Source organism: Anopheles cruzii, chromosome 3 (assembly GCF_943734635.1).
Source record: "Anopheles cruzii chromosome 3, idAnoCruzAS_RS32_06, whole genome shotgun sequence".
NCBI lineage: Eukaryota > Metazoa > Arthropoda > Insecta > Diptera > Culicidae > Anopheles > Anopheles cruzii.
In genome coordinates this window covers 4,915,345-4,934,680 of record NC_069145.1, presented here as the reverse complement: position 1 = coordinate 4,934,680, position 19,336 = coordinate 4,915,345, and the positions used below count along the sequence as shown (strand labels likewise).

The following is a 19,336-nucleotide window of genomic DNA, read 5'->3' as shown; positions in this document are numbered from 1 at the left end:
TGTTTTCAAAAAATCGTCAAGTATTCATTGACAAGGTTTTCTCCGCACAATCGGAGGTTACTCAAGTTAGTTCATGTGTGACACTCAACGCATTCAGAAGCTCGAAACGATAACTCCCGATCATAACAATAAAAATTAAGAAACATACAGATTTCAACAGGTATCACATCAAGCACCGCCCATTGTGGCACCGGCGTCCATTCCGGAGCACGTAGCAGAGCGATTATCACTTCCCGTTTAATATTGGGCAAAGAATATCGACGCGACGGCGCTTTATGACATCCTGTGGCCCGGTTAGCCTGACAAGCTGATAAAAACTGAACCCCTCTTTCAGCACGCAACGGCATCTCGCATCTCGGTCCGATCTTTGACGCTATCGTCGGCGAGCGAGTCGAGTTAATTACCCGTGCCATAAATAAGCATGCCGAACACGGATGGTTTCGGCTCCGAAGACGAGGCCAATGTAGGCCAATAAAGAAGTTTACCGTATCAGGGGGCTCTAATCGCGAGAATGGAAACGATTTTACATGACACGCCACGCTTATTTCGCCGAGTTGATTATTCACAAACAAATACAAACTGGCCAAGCTTCGGCCCCAGGCAAATCGGTGGGAAACACGCGCAAAAGGTAAACACGCCCAGCCATTGACCATTAACAGATGGGCGTTAAAGAAATTTGAATTTAAAATTATGCCGCGGCGGCGGGTCATAAAAATCATCCAATTGGAACCATTTTGGCGACCCCAAAGTAGCCGAGCTTCGGGTCTCTCTCTCTCTCTGTGTCGGGTCTGCCCAGGTCGTAAAACTGGTAACAAGCCATTATTGATGAACCCACCCGATGCGTGGGAATGCGCGAAGAATAAAAACGCAAACATAAAACAACGACCCAACGGAGATTGGTTCGATTTGTGGCAAGCAGGGGGGTCGGAAAAATCGGACCGACCGGCACCGGCACTGACCGACTCCGAGCGCAGTCATCCGCGATGCGTTCCGTGATAGCGCCGTGAACCATGTGTATCCGCGCAGCGCAGCGGGGGCAGGTTTTCACGGCCCGGGTGGATAGCAAAAACGTGCCGGCGCATCGGACGGGACACGACGGACAGCAGAAAATTCCCCCACTAGACTTCGCGTTGCGGACAGTGACCGCGGCGCGCGCCTCAACGCAGCACGCTTCAGTGCACTTGGGTGCACTTTTCGCGCGGCCGATGCACACGACTTTTAAAGCATGTGACTCGCGCGAGCAGGTCACCGTGAGCAGGCTTTTTCGGGGGACGGGGACCGCGGAACACTGCGCCACAGTGGGTCAGTGGGTTTCGGATGCACATGCACGCCACGCCACCGGGGCCGACGACGGGGTCAGTTGAGCAAACTGGCAACAATGCCACCGGTGAGAAGTGCACTTTAAGCACTGCTTCAAGCCGGGATTCTTTCTACCGGCCTGACCCACATTCAGGGCCCGGGTTGCATCGGAAGGCAAACAAAAACGGGGGTTTCGCAAATATAATTCGATTTGCACGGCGCGTGAGAAGTGAGTGCAAGTGCATATTTTTCCAAAAGGCTGGCGAATGGCGTACGGGCAACGTTTTTCATTTGGAATGATTGTGGAGGGGGCCAAATTGGGGGTCACCGGAGGGCCGAAGGGCCGTTTTCCTTTTCGCTTTCGCTCTTACGACGCTTTGCATCGCGCAGTGAGATCGCATTCGGAGATCGGAGTTGTCACTGCGTTCACATCTCACGGCTTTACCCGTGCACGGTGGCTTTCTCTTCGCCCCCGCGCCAGTGCATTCCGATGCACACACCCCTCCACCCCCCAAGGGATGCACCTACAACGCAGAGCGAAGTAGAAAAGTGAAAATATTCGCCGAGATTTATGAGCACTGCGAGTTGCAGCTTCCCGTTTTGGCGAGATATCGGTGAGATGAGAGGCACAAACAGGTTTGCTCACTCGCTCGCCAGTGGAGAGAGAGTGAGCAACTGCGTTCCCATAGCGGGCTACGAGTGAGCGAGTGAGATCGCACGAGCGAGTGTGAGCGATGATGAGCACGAACGCGCGCTGTCTCACGAGCGAGCGATGATGTACCGTTCGCGGCGTGATGACACAAAATCGATAAACGGGGTCTGCTCTCTCACCTTCAGCAGCTCTTGTGGGCCATCTTCACCGTCGTCGTTCTGTGATGATTTTCTTTCGTCACACCGTTTGACCTCCGGGGACGCAGGCACACACTGTCAGGCGCACTCGACCTCGAAAGAAACACGACCTTGCGGCGGGGGCTCATCAAAACAATGCGATGCACCAACAACAACACTGGACCCCGCAGATCATTGCACGCGGACCGCGGACCACACTTTGCACTGGTGGCCGCAATTATCGGTTCCAATTCACAATTATCTCCCGCACGCCGTTTGACGTCTCAGTAAACATCAAAACAGTCCCGCAACACACACACACACACTAGAGTTGTTTACATCGAACTTTGCTTTCCACCACCACGGTCAACGGCTGCTGCGACGGACGACGGAGGAGATACACGACGGAGATGATTTGATTCCGGATCGCCATCGCGCGAAATCACGTTCGCCTGCTTTGTTGCGGAGATGAAACGCCACTATTGTTGTGTGTTTGCCACCACGCAGCGTGCTGTGCCGTCGCCATCAACACAGTGCTTCGGTTGTGAACGCAAAAATACACACCTCTCGGCGGCCGCAGTTTCGGAAGGGCGCCAGACAGCGACCACAGTTTCCCGTTTTTGACGGATATTTTCCTCCTATAACGACGACGACGAGCCCATATGAAAACGGGGACCATCGCCGCACAAAAAACAAATAACCGAAAAACCGGAGCGCACGGCACGCGGACTCGCGGACGACGGAGCGCGAGAGAGCCGAGATGGCGCCGAGCGTGTGAGTGAGACCGTAGAGCAGCGAGCGAGCAGGCGAAAACGAGAAGGAGAGCATTTACGAGAGCGCGGCGCATGGCCATTTTCTCTCACCGTCCTATTATTATTGCACCGTGCTCGCTCGCACCGGCACTGGGCGGGCAGTGAGCGAACGAGAGGGAAGCAGTTCGAAAGAGAGATCGAGAGCGCCACAGAAAATTGTGCGAGTCCGCGGAGTTTCTCTTTAAATCAACCACAGTGGGATAGGTGGAGACTGTGCGGTGGTCAAAAGAATTCAGAAACGAACACTGAACGAGAATAAGATCAAAACAAAAACATGACGTGACAGCTGTCAAACGGAAACTGTCAAACTCGTTAGTCGCATCGAGTAAGCGGTGCGATCGCTTTCGCTTCAACAAGGTATGCCACTAAACGGCGCCGATGTCCCGAACAACCGATTCCCACTGTTAACGGGGAAACTATATTGGCCAGCATCTGCTTATTGGCTACATTCCACCGCCACCACCCACTGCCAAATGGGATGCTCCCCGGACTCTGTAAATACCGCCACCCACTGAGAAACTATTTTAAATTGACTTACGGGACGGGCAAAACTCCGCATCCTTTGCCGGCAATGCGAATCGACCAACAACTTCTCGCGTCGATGAAAATCGCGTGCGGAAAAATAACTCTTCTTCAGTTTGTGTTTTGTTTTGTAGGATTCTTCCGGAAGCTTCTAAGAAGCGCCTTTCTCTTGCCTGTTGGAAAGCCAAGTCCATCACCGGAAGATAATGCACCTGTCAGTCGCTGTGTCTCTCGCCAGCTCACACAAAGAACCCGCCTCGGCCACGGGCGAAACGTTGCGGAAAAGTGGTCCATTGGTCCAAGTCGGAATCGGACTAGACAGCGCCCGAAGAGTGCCTCTCGAGAGGGAGCTTCTGCGAGATTTATTTTTCATTATTTTTATTTTCAAGTGCAGCAGCATTGCCTGTGCCGGACTGCCGGGCGAGATGGTCCCATTGGAGTCCACCCCTAGAGTGCTCCACCCGCGAACCGCAGCCCCTCGGAGGACGCTTGACCAAGTGGACAAAGAACTAAATCATTGCTCGACTCAATTGCTCATTGCGTCAACCCGGGCTGGGCCGGCCCCACAGACAGACAGATAGACAGCCAGACAGCCAGAGCCGGGGCCATCCCACTCGCTCTCTCTCTCTATCTCTGTCGGTGTGTTGCAAAATGTAAGGCAAGAATGTTTCTTCCCCGATTGAAGCAATAACGATTTCCTGCCGGTGCAAATTCAAATTAAATTGTCCACCGTCCCCGCGTGTCAACCATTGTATGATGTCGATGGCGGTCCAGCGGTCGTTCTTGCGCCGCCGACTGGTTCTTGGTGCTGGTGGGGTCTCGTTAGACTTTTCGTGGGAGTCGGCGGCCTCTTTGAATCCGACGAGCCGCGGATCACGAAACCGGAAGTCACACGACGACGGCAGCGGCCCAAGAAAGAGCCACACGGGTCGTTAGCGTGAAAATGCTGGAAACTGTTCGGGTCCAGACGGAGGCCTCGGGAGTTCGTCCGCCGCCCGTGCCCTGTCGATTGTTAAATAATTGAAAAGCTAGACGATGATGGGCACAACTTAACCGTTAGCCACGTGCGAAACTCTGGTCACACTTTCGTGCGCCGCCGCCGCCGCCATTCAGAATGCACTTTCATCGACCGCATTAGAGACCTAGCTTTTTCCGGGCTTTTTTTTGCACACACATAGATAGTTACGCATCACTTCGCACGTCATCGGAATGTGGCGTGCACGGAAGGTGCATAAATTAGGTTAACCAGTCACCGCGGCGGAGGGCCACACCAAATTAAGGCACACCCCGGAGCCCAGCATCACCCTCGGTGCCGACAACGGGCCGCGATTATCGGTGTGTAATTTCCGCACAAAATTATCCGCTCCGCTTTCGGGTCCCCGTGTGATGCCAAGCGTCGAGGCGCAGATTTTCCTTTCGTCGGCCCCCCCCGGGTACGCATATTTTAATGGGAAAGTTTCCGCTATCGGGTCGAAAAAGAAATGAAAGTCCGGACCTTCGATGGTCTTTCGAGCGGAGTGATACAACTATTGCTTCTAAGGTTCCATTTGTTTGATCCAATAAATTACATGTTTTCTGTAAATTGAAAACGCCATTAAACGCCATTATAGAGCACAGCGCATAAAAGGTTTGGTGAGTCAATCGCAGGCCTTTGATTTAATTTTAACACTATTGAGACCCAAACCTATTGTTGTCTATTGTTATCTCGGTGATGGAAAGCCATTTTCCCAAATTGCGCTGCGCCGTTGCGTGTTTAAGCTCCGTTTGACCAATTGAATGGCGACGCATTGGCCAAACCCAATGGTTCTATACACAATCTTCACCCAAACCCGATTAAGAACGTTGCCAACAAGAATGCCCTCCCGATGGATCGGTCTATTGGTTAAAGTGTGGTTGTTGTGGTGCTGTGCTCTTACCCTTCTCAGCCCGGCCAAGCTGGGCCAAGTGTTGGTGTGCGGCTTCAAAATTATGCATCTTGCGAAACAAACCACTAACCACCACGATTCGAGCCCGAGCGCCACGCTGATCTTCCTTCAACACGGCGCAGCCACGCCAGCACGACCACGACGGCGGCAAAGAACCGAGAGACGGACTGTGGGAACGTTACATAACTCGGTCGCGATCGTCGTGAGCCGGGGGCCGGGTTCCAGAGCCGTTCCAGCCCACCGAAACCCCCGGCGGCTGCGGCAGCGGCGTGCGATGGCGCCGTCAGCAACCACCAAAGTTCACCGATTTCGGCGCTCGGCACCATTTTCTTAGCGCGGCCAACCTCAGAAAAGGGTGGTCCTCAGTTACTCTCTCTGGAGGAGGTAAAATTTAATTAGAAACTGGAGCCGGAGCCGGAGCGACCCAAACGGCACGGTTCACACGAGGGGAACCGAAGCGAAGACGATTATGATGATGATGATGATGATGATGCTGTGGATGCTGCGAGAAGACGATTGATGGGGATCACCCAGACGCCCAATCGGTTCTATACTTCTGCGTGACTACGCCACCACGACGACGACGACGACGGGAATCGGTTAGATAAGCCAAAGGTAGCATAAATAAGGGCCTTGTGCTCTACAATCGAAACACGGGTTCTGTTTTGGAACCGAAGCCCGTTATCGAACGGTTCATGTAATGAGCAATGGTAGTTGGCCAACAAAAACGCGTAACCCTCATAGGGGCCAGCCATTCGTCCATTATCGGCCCAGCATTCCATCATCCGCCCGGTGTCAGTAGATTGCACTGCACTTTTTGCAACTGTCACACTGAGTCTGTGGCCCCTGGGGGTGGGGCTTTGTGGTTAGACGACAAAGTGCTGGCCCCCCATTCGGTGCGGAGCATATGCATCGTTCGTCGGTGCCATGGGAGGTCCCATGGTTTCGAAATTGTTTCGTGGGCCGCGTGCGACCCAACAGTTCCATAGATTCCAAACAATCAAAACTAATTCGTGTATATGTGTTTGGGCCCCCTCCGGCCCTTTCCAATTCCAACGGGCCAGTATAGGCGACCGATGCTGGGGCCACTTGTTGCCCGTGTCTCTCGGTGATGTTGTGCTGCCCCCGACGGGTGAGCGGTTGTTCGAGGTCCGTCGGGTCGGGAGTCAGATTTGATTTGCTCCGTTAATGGGGCACCCGGATTGATAAGTGTGCGTTGGAAGCATAGTTGTTGTTGTCGGCGGGTCAGCGAAACGGTTCTTCGGAGGGCCGCACAATCATTAGGGTTTACAAATGGAGTATTGAGATGGATTACACATTTTCCACGTTAGTGTTTTAGCATATTATTTGCACCCTTTTTGTAACCCATCTGCTGTCCCTTTCATCTACTTACTATAACCTTTTTGAGTTTATTATCACACAAAGTGGACATCGGTTAATTAGGGTCCGGAATTCGAGTCATCAATCCGTTTGTCTGAATCGTCCCATTCCACGCCGTTGAGCCGTTTGTCGTAGGAAACTATCAATGCGAACCGGGCCGGGGCCCCCACAAACGCCAGGGCTACGAAGGGACACGGAACACGGATTAAATGAGCATACCGGGCATGTGATGGGCCGGAACCTCGAATGAAAACTCTCACCGACCGACCGAATGTTTCATTTGTCGTTTGCCAAAACAAATATGCACCACATCCGAGGTCCGTGGCAACGGTCCCCCTTCCGTCGGTTGGGTGGTCAGTGTCGTTGTTTCGAAATTAAAACCGACCAACCCGCTTGTGACGAATAATGCTGGTGGAAGCGTCCGGTCTCATCCTACCGGGCGGAAGTGGACCTGAAACCGGACCGACCGGAGTGCCATCGCGACGAAACGAAACTTCAAATTCGATGTGTAATTGCAACCGGAGCAGTAGCAGCTAATTGCAGTAGGGCAGCAGGGACTAGTCGGACCTTCGGAAGTTGCAGTTTGGTGCGAGAGAAAGAGAATGAACATACAAGTGAGAAACAACACAGCACTTAACGCTGCGGACTTAAAGTCATATTCTTATCACATTTCAGGCACTCAATTGTGTTATCGTCGTCGAGCCTGGAGAGCCTGATTTATTGACCACGCAGCTTGTGTGCAGTTCGGTATCAGCACTCGATCGGGCGAGTTGATAACCCGTTCCTGTCATCGATTTTCATCGAAACTCCTCTCAAAACAAACACTCGCGAGCGCCAATTTGTTCGCCAGCATGAGCGAAAGCTGCCCAGCAGACGCGACTGTCAAGCGGATCGCGTGCGATCGCTCCCCACAACAAATCGGCCGAAGGTTATCACCGCCACCGTCGCGATGGCTGCCCTCTCGATCCTGGTGGCTCCAGAAGAGCTCTCTCTCCGGCTGATAACGCCTGTGCCTGCGGACCTCGATCCTCGAATCGTGGTGATCGTGGCCCGGGGACCCGTGGTTTCCCCCCCGGGGGTGCCGGGTTTTGTTTACCAGTACCCTTGAGCTCGGTGACATCGGTCTCCGGCCGGTCGGCCACACCATGCTGTGATCCGGGAAGCCGATGAGCAATCAGTTTGTCTGCGTCCGTGTACCGTTCCGGTCCGGTTCGAAACCGCGTTGAGTACCGCGTCCAGCCAAGTGCGTGCGTGTGTGTGTGTGGTCCCACTTGAGCTTCGCTGCACCCGAAAGGTGCATTAGGTTGAGTTGAGTGGCCACAGTAACAGGCTCCAAACCAAAAAGGGGAGCGCCAACGAGCGTGTGTGCGTTGATTGCAAAAAAAATCAGTGACAGTCCGCATCCAGGTTTGACAGTTTGAGGTTAGTTCCGATCCAACTCCGGAGCCTGGACCGCCCGGCTCTTTATCTGTACTTTGTGCGTCCGCATTTAAGAATAGCAATCAGAGAAACTTTCTCTCCCCGGGCCCCTTTTTATATTGTTTGACCGACGGGCGTCCATTGTGCGTTGTGGTGGTGGTGCGGGTACATCGGTCGATTCCTTTTGACCCTTTCGCCCAACCAACAACAATGGACCGAGGCCCATTTATAGTTTCACGGTCGGTCGGCTGCCGGGCCGGGCCAAAAGGAAGAAACGAAGCATAAATCATACACAGCCCCCCGTCTCGGGCGTGGGGAAAGGATTGCCGCCGCCGCCGCCATCCAGCTGTGACAGAATCCAGTGTTCCAGAGCAGCCGAAGCCGAAACGCTTTCTTTGCCCTGGTACAAAAAAGATAGATGTTGCACTTGCCGCGGTGCCCTTCTCCCGGCCACCGCGCGATATCAGCATATATCCAGGCGAAGGGGGCCCGGCCGGTTAACGCGAGCGGAACCGCTCCGTGCCAGAATCGAACGGTAAATGGCTGTAAACGGTTCAAACGGGGGGCTTCACACCCCACATGACCGACATTCACCGATCCGGGCGCGTTATTCGTTTGCTGTAACGGAACGGATTATATTGATCTCGCGCTCCCCCCCCGGGTCGCTGTGGCATTGGAAGAGGCACCTTTCCGTTGTTCTCTGGATTTCGTAGCTGCAACTCTATCTCGAGGGCTAATAAAATATGAAACAATCGGTGATCGTGATCGGTGACAGAGCATAGTGCTGTCCGTTCGATGGGATCCTGGCATCTGTTGTCGGGGCGGGAAGGCAATTCCACCCGCCACCGGAAACTGTAATGAGCCATTCATAATTAGTATGGCGCGTTCAAGAAATTCATTGGCCAACCCCTTCGACCGCTGGAAGAAGCTGGATCTCGGGCGAGCGGGTATGATTTATGCACAGCGGGCCATAAATGGAAACAGAGCGATGTGCAAATGAGGACGCGGCCAGCGATGCACCACCACTTCCCTCGGCAAAATTCTTCGCCAAAAACTCGCTGGCACAAGATATGAAAATGGCACACCAAATTACCGCTTTCAATTATTTGTCTTCAAGTGTCTTCGTGGTGCGTGGTGCCGAGACTCTCAGACTGATATGGAAACAGCCATGGCCGGCAAGGCTTGGACGCTTGTCTCGAAAAGGAAGCCACCGACCGACGTACTTTGAAGTGCATAATTTTTATGTCTGTCCCTCAGACCCTCTTGTCGTGGACCGATAAAAACGGCGCACGGATGCGCCGGGGCAACCTGCTCGAATTGTGACGGACTAGAGTACTCTATACAGAGAGGGAGAGAGACAGAGAGTAGAAATTAAATCATAATTACAACAAGACTCTCATTAAGTGTCGGAGTGACGGGAGCCGTCAGATGGCGATGTTCCCGGACGATGTTGCCGTTGGGTTGGATTGTCCCCCACACGACGATAATTGAGATGCGGCCGCGACACGAGCAGCACGAGAAAAAGCATTATTGACCGCCCGGCCAACATGGCCACCGGCTGAGGACATCCGTTCTTTTTTAGGTTTTCAAATTAACGGTCGAATGCGAGAGGAACAATGCGTTTTAATTAGGTAATGGAGTGGCTACTGCGACGCCATGCAATCCGACTGTACCATCCGAGTAGCCGGCGCCCGTGGTGAAATTAATAGATTTTTATGGCCGAGAAAAACAATCGCAGCAACCCCTTGCCTAATCCCCCACCGCGCGTGTGTGTGAGCGACCGTTGCCAAGGAGAGTAGTTTCGATCATTAACGCCACTTCTGCTCTGCCGGTGCTGAAGAGGAATGCTGAATACGGGGGTCCCGTTCGGGGAGTTCGGAAACAAATGGTCCTAAATTTTCGGGTCTCCCCACACACACACACACACACACACGCGGGGCGCACCTTTTGGGGGCGATTATCGCTTCTAAATGAATTTATTGTCTCTCTCAGTTCGGTTCGGTCTCGGGAAAAAAGGAGATTCGCAGAAGAGCACACGATGTTTCTAGGATGGCGCGGAACTTGGTTGACTTCCTGTAGTAACCGGAGCTAATTGATATCCATTGACAATCAGCTGAAGAGCCCGGCACCCGGCCCGAGCAGCGAAAAGGACACCGACCACCTCCACCAGCGTCGTAATGGGTTAATAACAGCCCCATGAAAGCTAATTTGTGCTGATTGTATGTTTTGGCCGAGACACGAGACGCTGCGCGCTGATTGTGCTGTGGGTGTGGGTGTTATTTGTCTCTATTCATCATCACCGGCGTCACTGCGCGGGAAGTGTCTGCGGGCCCCGAGGATGTTGCACATAAAATTGCTCATAATCACCGGCCTGGCGTGGCGTCGGGGAAGAATTACGCACACGTCGCGGTTTGTTTTTGCCGGACTTATCATTATCACGTTATCGCCGTTAGTGGAGGTCAAAGTTATCAGTGGTGCAAGTGTGTTAAGGACATCGCCGAGAGGCAAACGCGATCCATCGTGGTTGAAACAATCAATAGTAGCACTGCTGATGCTGTTGGCCCAATCAGTGGCCAGTTACGATACACTCGGCCGAACATCACTAAAAACCGGTGGCCGACGTGGTGGTTACGTGGTTTATTTCGCATGACCCACTCAATCTCACCCGCCGGTCACCGCCGCCGCTACTGTTTATCTGCTTTCCGGACAGTCCGGGAACAACTTAAAGTTGGCGAAAAGTTACGCTGGTGCCCACCTGACACCATTTTGGCACCGGCAAAATTCAACCGAAGGGGCGTATGGTCGCGGTATGGTACACGCTCCAGCGGTCGGCGCTGATGGGATGTAACATTTATTATCGATCACGAAACGAACTAGACGTTGGCAAAAAAACAAAATGTTGGCTGGCTGGGAGAGTGTAAAAACTCGATAACACTATGGCCGGCTGAAGTGTGTTGATACACAGATCGTGTTTGGATTGGGCTTGTGGGTTTGTTTTAACGTTCGAGAGAGTAGCCAACACTTTGTCGAAAGGGCACCGATTTTTCGCTCAGTTTCTTCGGGATTTGAGATTCGTTAAGTAGAATGCTTGAAAAGCGCAAACATTGATTCATTTGGGGGTTGAACATAAACCAACGCTTCACCTCATCGGTTGGTAGTTAACAGCAGCATCAGTGGTGATCAGTAAATTAACAAGAAATCCTCCGTTGGCCGTGAGGTAGAGGTGGAGTCAGGTGTCCATCCTCAAGCCGTGTTCAGTGATTCATACACACCTCTCTAGACCTAAACATCAAGCTGTTCGTGGTGCTATGAAGAGACCCTTCCGAAAGTCAGGCGGCCAACAGGCGGTGCGTTCTCTAAGCTGCCAGAACCGATTATCTTCACCCGACCCGAAGATGCTGCGCGCCACCCAATTTGTTCAGCATTCGCTTCAGCTTAGCCGTTTGGCCTGAGTTTCACCTCGACACAACAGACCGTAGCCGCCAAGCCGCGGCCGCGGTCTGGCCTTGTTCGTCGCCGCCGCCATCGCCGCTACTGGTGGTCGATTAGAACTCTCTCATGTTTAAGTCTAAAAACAAAATTACACAAAACAACAGCAAAAACGGGGCCCAGCGCCGCTCGCCGAGAAAGCTAATTTACGGTGGTGTCGTAATTTGCGCTTGGTTTAAAATACTTTATGAAGGGTTCGTCCGTCTCTCTCGCTCACTCTCGGTGGAGGTCACTTCCTGCCTGCCGGTGCGTGATGCAATTTGATGCACCTGATGGTGGTGCATATTCTGCTTAGAGGTCAGCTGTCTTGGCCGAAAGCCGACCCCCTTCCCAGCGATACTTACCCTTACGGTTGTCCGTTAGAAGCCTGGCTGATCGGTGGCTACGATTACGGTTTCTTCGGCTGTCGGTGTCGAAGATAAGCGAGGTTCCACTGCCGCTGCCGCTGCTACTGTGGCGCCTACGTTCGTGCGTTGGAACAATTTTCCGCTGCAACCCGCTCGAAGAACCCCCTTCGGAGGGAATGCAATTGAATGCCCGCCGGGCATTCGTTTGTTTGTTCACACACGCACTCCCGCGCACCGTCAGCGATTGCATCAGAGGCCCTGAATCGCCGCTGGATGAAGAGAACCTAATGAAACCTCTCAACACCTTGCAGCGGCGCAGGAATTCAATTAAGAAATGTTCCCGGTCACTTTCCCACTCGCTAGCGGGGGCTCTTCGCGGGAAGAACGTGGCTTCGGAAGATCGACAAAAACCCACCACGGCGAGTGGTGGGTTTCCACCACTAAGCGAATAAACTCCCGGCCACTTGCACTTTGTTCACTTGTCTGACGTCAGCGCGATAAAGTTTACAGAAAGGTGCGAAAAGCCTTACTCTGTTGTCTGAGCTGATCGCAAACCCCGTTGTACGATTCCACAACTAAGCAGGGGCTCGATCGCACGATCGTCGATAGCGTACGAGAAGCGCGACTTGACTGCGACCCGGAACCGAGTCCGACTTGCCCGATGACGGTGGCGGTGGACGGTGGCGGATACCGACGCGCTGCTGCTGCTGCTGTTGGTTGACCGATTGTTTCAGATCCCGAGTCCCGAGTGCCCTCGTGAGACGATGATCGTGAAGATTCACGCAAACACAGTGACGCCACGCGGAGAGGCGCACGCAGTTCACAGGCAGTTCACAGGGTGGTCAGTGAGAGCGTGCGAATGCAACACACCAACACACTCTATCACTGCTCTCGGCCAGTGCATGCGGTCAGCGGTCACTAAAACGACGTGCATGTGAACCCTATTGTGTGGCCCCGTCTACAGGGTGATCCAGCGAGTGTTTGGGTTTTGAACTAACTGTAACAAATAGTTTCGGTGGACGGTTTTGGAACGGTTTATCCAAAAATGCCTATAGGTATGCGTTTAGGGACTACGTCTGGCACTCAGGGATAAAAACGCTTACTCGCCATCCGGTGTCATGCCAGAGTACCAAGAACCACGTGGAGAGAGAAAAAGGATGCAGTCGATTGTAAAGAGGCAAAAAAATAAGAGTCGATTGTGAGAACTCAAAAAAGAAGGATTGAAATAAAACTAAATTTCGGCTCGAGGCCTGAAATTTGTGAAAAGACAACACTAAATTTGAAACGTTTAGTAAAAGTTTAGTTTAGTCGTGCAAGAGAAGCCAATACACCCACAACGAGTGACTGTTGCGGATTTTGGTTTGACGGGCCATCATCGGTCCATTTTTCTTCGAAAATGAAGAAAGAATCGCCCTATAGTTGTATCCATCTCTCTTTCTCTCTCTTGACCGAGATCGAGGAGATAGGAGGCTGTGGCGAAATCTCTCGCCGAATTCGTGGTTAGGAAAGCCACCAACTGTGACACTAGAGCCGCCGAGAGTGCACTTTAGAGAGGCTGTCCAAAGAGGCCCAAAGAGGTCCACTAGAGGCACTGGTGCGTGATGCGTCGGTTTTGGGCCACACACTTTTCGGTTGCGGATGCGTGTTGCGACGAACCTCTCTCAGCCCACGCTGGCCCAATCTGGTCACATTGGCCAATCGCCTAAGTGACGTGTGCACCGTACCGTGATTTAAAATGCACGTTGCATCCAACTGTGGTCCTCGCTGAAATGAGTGTTTGTCGCGCGAATTAGAATGACTTCGAGCAGCCCACGTCGTCGTCGTTAGACGGCCCCCCGGACAAGGAAACAACATCCGACGTCGAACGACGCAAATCTAGCCCATTAATGGTGGCGCCCAGTATTTAATGGCAAATCGAGTGTCGATCGTGGATTGATTTTATTTACAAACGGAACCCACAATCTATGCGATGCAGGAAATGACGTTGGCTAGCCTTCAACGGAACCATCATTATCACGGACACCCGGTGACAGGTCAAAGATGCAGTTAAATCGATACGTCGAAGGGCTGTCCGTCGCTCGTGCGATCGTTATCAGTCCCATCAGTCCTGAGCTGAACTAGTTATGGTCCGGACAACGGTGTGCCGTCGCCGGGGGCTGGCACGTGTGAAAAATTCCATAAACCGACGACGACGACGCTGGTCGGGGCCGGGATTGTTTTGAGCGTTACGCGTGAAAAAGCCGGTCATACGACGTCGTCGTCGTCCCGGTGGCGACATCGGGTAAAGGGGTTGGCAGAGCGTGACGCGGCACCGCGTGGTTCGACTCGTTCGGACTCGTTCGGAGCGCGCGTGCCCTTGAGAGAGGGCCGGCCGCGATGTGGGCGATCGCGCGCCCCCCACCCGTCAGCCTCTGGGGCGGGCGTGGTCCGTAATCGGCTTTAGCTCCGGTCAGCGAGCGTGTGCCGGGACTGTTGCAGCTCTGGCATTGGCATTGGCCACCACGTGGAAGGTAGTAGCCGCTCGCGTGTGGCACCGTTTACCGGTTTTACCTGTTTTTCGTACAGGGCGCCTTCGGCAAGGTGTAGTGCTGATTCGATGACAACCGCGTGGCTTACGTCCCGGAGACCGGAAGCCATCCGGAAACAGATGCACGATGGGTGTCCCGTGTCTATCCGGACACGGGGCTCTAGCATCACCTAAGCTGATTATCAATTTGCTTTGCTCACCCCAACAATTGAAATGTAATCCTATTCGGGTTCTGTTTTGTGTGTGAAATAATTGTGGACACTCCGTAGTGGTTTAGACGGCTAGTAACGCCGGTGCGAAGATAATGAACCGGGGCGAACTGGAGTTCCGTTATCATCTTAATTACGCGTTGCGCAACGATGTTTATCCAAAAACGACCATCCAAACAAGTGTCCCCAAGTGATAAGATGTGGTCCACCGGGCGACATCAACAACAAGAAGCAAAATTATTCCGAACTCACCACTTCGGAGGCCACCATCGTCTGGACGATTAAAAAATGAAATCAATGTGCCCACGTGTTGGCTGAGTCCCCATCATCGCGACTGTAAACAGTTCGTGGAACTTGCCATTTCGCGGTCACCGGACGGAAAACAACCTAGCAAACAACAGACACTGCGTCGGTAATGAGGGTTTCGGAAAATTCTGTAAGCCAGTCCCTTCGGGGAAGGTTTCGTTGCTTGGAAATAATAATTCTTTCGAGTTAATCTTGAACGAATTTACTGAAATGATTGACTAGAATTGATGCAGAAATGCAAATGGAAAGAACCATAACTTCGTATTAATAATGGTGGATCACTATTCGACAATTTCTGGATGAAAGTTTTGAGCCCTTTACTGTAGACGGCCTTTGTTGACGTCGCCTCGCATATTAAATAAACACACGCAACTCACGAAGTGACACTTATAAACCTCGCACTTGGCCCCACGGAACCTTCCTAATGCAATAAGCGTCACTTTTGGCTTCGCTCCACGCGGTTCCGTTCTTTGATCTTCGGGACCAAGGTTGCCAGAGAGAAATTTAAGGTTAAAGGCGAGGTCACTCGGTTCCCTAGAGGCTTCCGGCGACGCCCACGGCGGAGGCCGCATTTTCGTCGCATATTTTTCCCTCGAGATTGTCAATTATGCGTCATCACCCGGGTGACGGACCACGGGATGCGCCCGTTCGCCGCTCGTCGCCGCTCGTCGTCGTCGTCGTTGTTGTTGGCAACAGTAGCTTATCACCGCGGTCAGAGTCCACCGAGCCCGGACGGAGGACGCAGGACCTTGCTGCTGTGTAGTGAATACCGGGGAAAAATAAATAAATCATTTATATTTCGAAGATGGGCGATGGAGGAGCGCGAGCGCCCCGCGGCCCCGCTGGCGACAAAAGAGGAACCCCGAAAAACGCGAACCGAAAAATAGGATGCCAGCTTGTGAGCGCGCGAAACGCGAAAAATGTGGAAAATGAAATTGAATATAAATTACAGGATTTACGACGCAAACGAACGCACCAGGGAAGATTAGTATTTGCCTTGCCTCCGGTCCGTCCCTTCGGAGCGTTCAATAAGAATAACATAAAAATAGAAACACCGCTGGGCAGCGGGTTTGTAAAAAGGGCCACAGGCGCGGTCCACTTTTTTGGCTGTTCCTGTTTTTCCGGTCCACGCCAAAAAAACGGGAGGACGGCCCCTGATTGAATATCGAAACGGTCGCGACCGAGGCGTCTTCGCCGTTGTTGTGTCTTCGCACAGTCAGTTAGCACCACCGGTGCCGGATGTTCCGGGCAGTTGACACGCGCCCTCTTCCCGGAAGAGCGCCAACAACGGCCAGACGAACCGACGGGCGTACGATCTAATAGGATTTTCCGATCGTTATTTTCTATTTTCCGATCGATCGAAGAAAGCGCTGTAATTGAAGATTCGGTTGCCGACGGCAACCGGTTCGTTGGGCCACCCTGGGACGGCAACAGTTACTGGCCAACGGACCACACACCCTACTGTTTGTCGTGCGGACACGGTTCTCCGAACGCCGTACAAATGAGACACTAAATATGCGAATAATTGGGCAAAAGGACGAATGGCCGCGTTCCCCCCGAATCGGAAAAAGAAAAACAGGGAAGCGCCATTGTTTGTTTGTTCGATTGGTGGTGTTCCACGCAATCTGTCATCGGTTCAATAAATATGGTTCCGGGGACCATTTGCTCCAAATCCCCTGACAACCAATTATCGGGTATTTAGGGCGAAGTTTGAACGAACGCAAGGCGCAAAAGCACGAGACGCCGGCTGTTCTTGGAATGCAAAGTAAATCGATTTGATGGCACCGCTTTCTTGCACCCGAAAATGGTGTTTGGTTCCAAATTTGGCCACGAACCGCGTCGCGGTACCGGTTGTTGCGCAAATGACCTTTGGTTCAACTCAAATCCGGTCCCCAACGGAACGGGGCTTTCTGCATTCCCGAAGGAGTGATCAAATGCTAACGCTAACGAGCTTTGCTTCAAAATGTCGCAGCGAAATTGTTATTCCGCAATGGTGACTCCACGACTTTTGAATAGTCCCCCGTGGGCCGCTGGATCTTATTGAAAGTTTGTTTTCACGGTGTTGAAAACAAAAGGCGGATATTCGGGACATATCTACGGACTTTTTTCAACGTTTCTGTTTGCTTTGCATGTGTTTTGAATAAATTCAACATTTTACGTGTAATACACACGTTCAACCTATTGTATTGTATTATTATTAGTGATTCTCGAAATATTTTTTTCAAAATCACACAAACTTTTGATACACCCTGAAGTTTTTATTTCCATTTCCGTTTTTTAAATCGCATGCAGCAAAAAAAGTACGCAGCCATAGTGAACTTGTTGCCTGTGCCATGCGAATAGTCTACATTCAGGCGCAAAGAGCCCAACGCTATTTGTGCTGCAGAACTGAATATTTTCCATAGTTTTACAAGCATTTATTATAACATTCACTACTAGTATGATATTAGGTTTGTTCTAATATCGTAATGTTTGATGCTCCTATCCTAATTCTTGGAAGAGCCTCCCGCCTTCTTTAAGATACTTCACGTATCTTCCACTGCTTTGGAATATCTTGCCTTTTGAGCACAACCAACGACTTGCGGTAAATCTACTGCCGAGTCTAATCCTCTTGCATCGTGAGCCTCTCTCGGGGGAGAAGTGCGAGTGCGTCTATTATCAGCTCAGCGAATAATGCGTTCTTTATCGACAGTTCCCTAGCTGTTGCTCGTGTTGGTGGCAGTGTCTGGTACACTTCAAGCCGGGCATAATTCTTCTTATCGTCTACTTCGCACCGATGTCAACGGGCTAATCGGCTGAGTGATAGACACACCACGCGGCCAAGTATGGTAGTCGTGGAGCTACACTTAACACGGCTGGTTCTGGTGCAATCCCCCCGAAGGCTTAGCTTGTTGTCATGATGGTGTCGTAGTTGTGAATTGTCCGGCACAGACTGGAAGTGTTTATTGCACCGTGTAAAGACGGAGATCCGTCGCAATCAGTCAGTGGAAAGAAGTGATCGTAGCGTATCCCCAGGTCGTCCCGACATTAAAATGTGCGTTCACAAAGAGCACTCGTTTTTAAGGGAATTTTGTATCTTTCTGCTCGATTGTGCTCGAAATTGGTTGCCGCAACGCATCGCGCGTGATTAAATAATAATTTCCCTTCGTTGTGGTTTCTATTGATTCGGTTTCGCCGCTACTCTTTTTGTTGCTCGATTCAATGGAGTGCAGCTACTCCGAAGTGCGATCCACTAACCGTTTGTTGTATCGGTTTTTCACAATGTTTTTGCCCAACGCGCATGCACTTTTGATGAATGCATTGTGCGGAGTGCACGAAAGGCAAATAAAAACGCGACCCCAACGCAGAAACGCAGTAATTGCATTTAATTACGTCGGTTTTGTTCCCTAAAAACACACCGATCGACCGCCGCCGGACCGACTTTTCGCGGTCGGGGACGGCCGGTCGGCCAGTTGGAGCCCTCTGGTGTATTTGTTTCCGCTAATTGAAAACGAAATTGATCAGCACTGATTGCAGCCCGGGCCGGAGGTTATGCCGGCGCTAATCAAATCGAAGCCTGCGGCCACCACACACACACACAGAGGTCTGCGTTTGACAGCGCTTTGCAGCCATTTGGCCGATTATACAGAGCGTTCCAAACACACGCCATTCCGGTGTGCCACGTTGTTTCCGGTTGGCCGGGGAAAAAAAAGCCCGGAAGCCGGACGAGAAAATGGAAAGAAAATGGTCGAAAACGAATGGCCCAACAAACGTGAAACGTCACGCGTCCGGGGGGTTCGGTCCACCCAATAATCGCGCGCGTCACAATAATTCGATTCACTGCCGGTGACAAGCTGTCAATCAGTCCTGGGGGGAGGCACGGCGCTGCGTTAATTTCGATGCTGATTGCTTGTAATCTAATTTGTTTCCAATTTAGCTCAATGCAGACCCGGGGGGGTGGATATGATTAATTAACAAACAAAAAACCGCATCCACGTCGGCATTCTGGTTGCACTTTGTGAATTTAATCTTTAAAAAAACCGGAACCATGTGCCCCAATTTCTTACCGCTACTCACTCTCGCTCTCGCTCTCTCTCCAGGACCCAGCGGGTGGCGGACGGCATCGAAATGCTCTCGAGGGTGATTAGTTTGGATGAGGTTGTTAAAACATCAATCGAAACATTCCGCAACACGTTCGGTGCCGAACCGGACCTGGCCGCCTGCGCTCCCGGGCGGGTCAATCTAATCGGCGAGCATGTCGACTACAACGATGGGTTCGTCCTGCCGATGGTAA

General features: G+C 52.0%; 1 protein-coding gene across 1 annotated transcript in view; it reads left to right on the top strand.

Moving 5' to 3' along the window:
- The first annotated feature begins 421 nt into the window (after positions 1–421).
- The window catches only part of LOC128275148 (galactokinase-like), a 27,826-nt gene continuing 8,911 nt past the window's right edge, over positions 422–19,336 (top strand). Inside the window, exons 1-3 of the mRNA XM_053013553.1 lie at positions 422–463; positions 8,163–8,188; positions 19,143–19,332. Coding sequence (XP_052869513.1) covers positions 422–463; positions 8,163–8,188; positions 19,143–19,332 — 258 coding nt within the window. The remainder of the gene's footprint in view (positions 464–8,162; positions 8,189–19,142; positions 19,333–19,336) is intronic.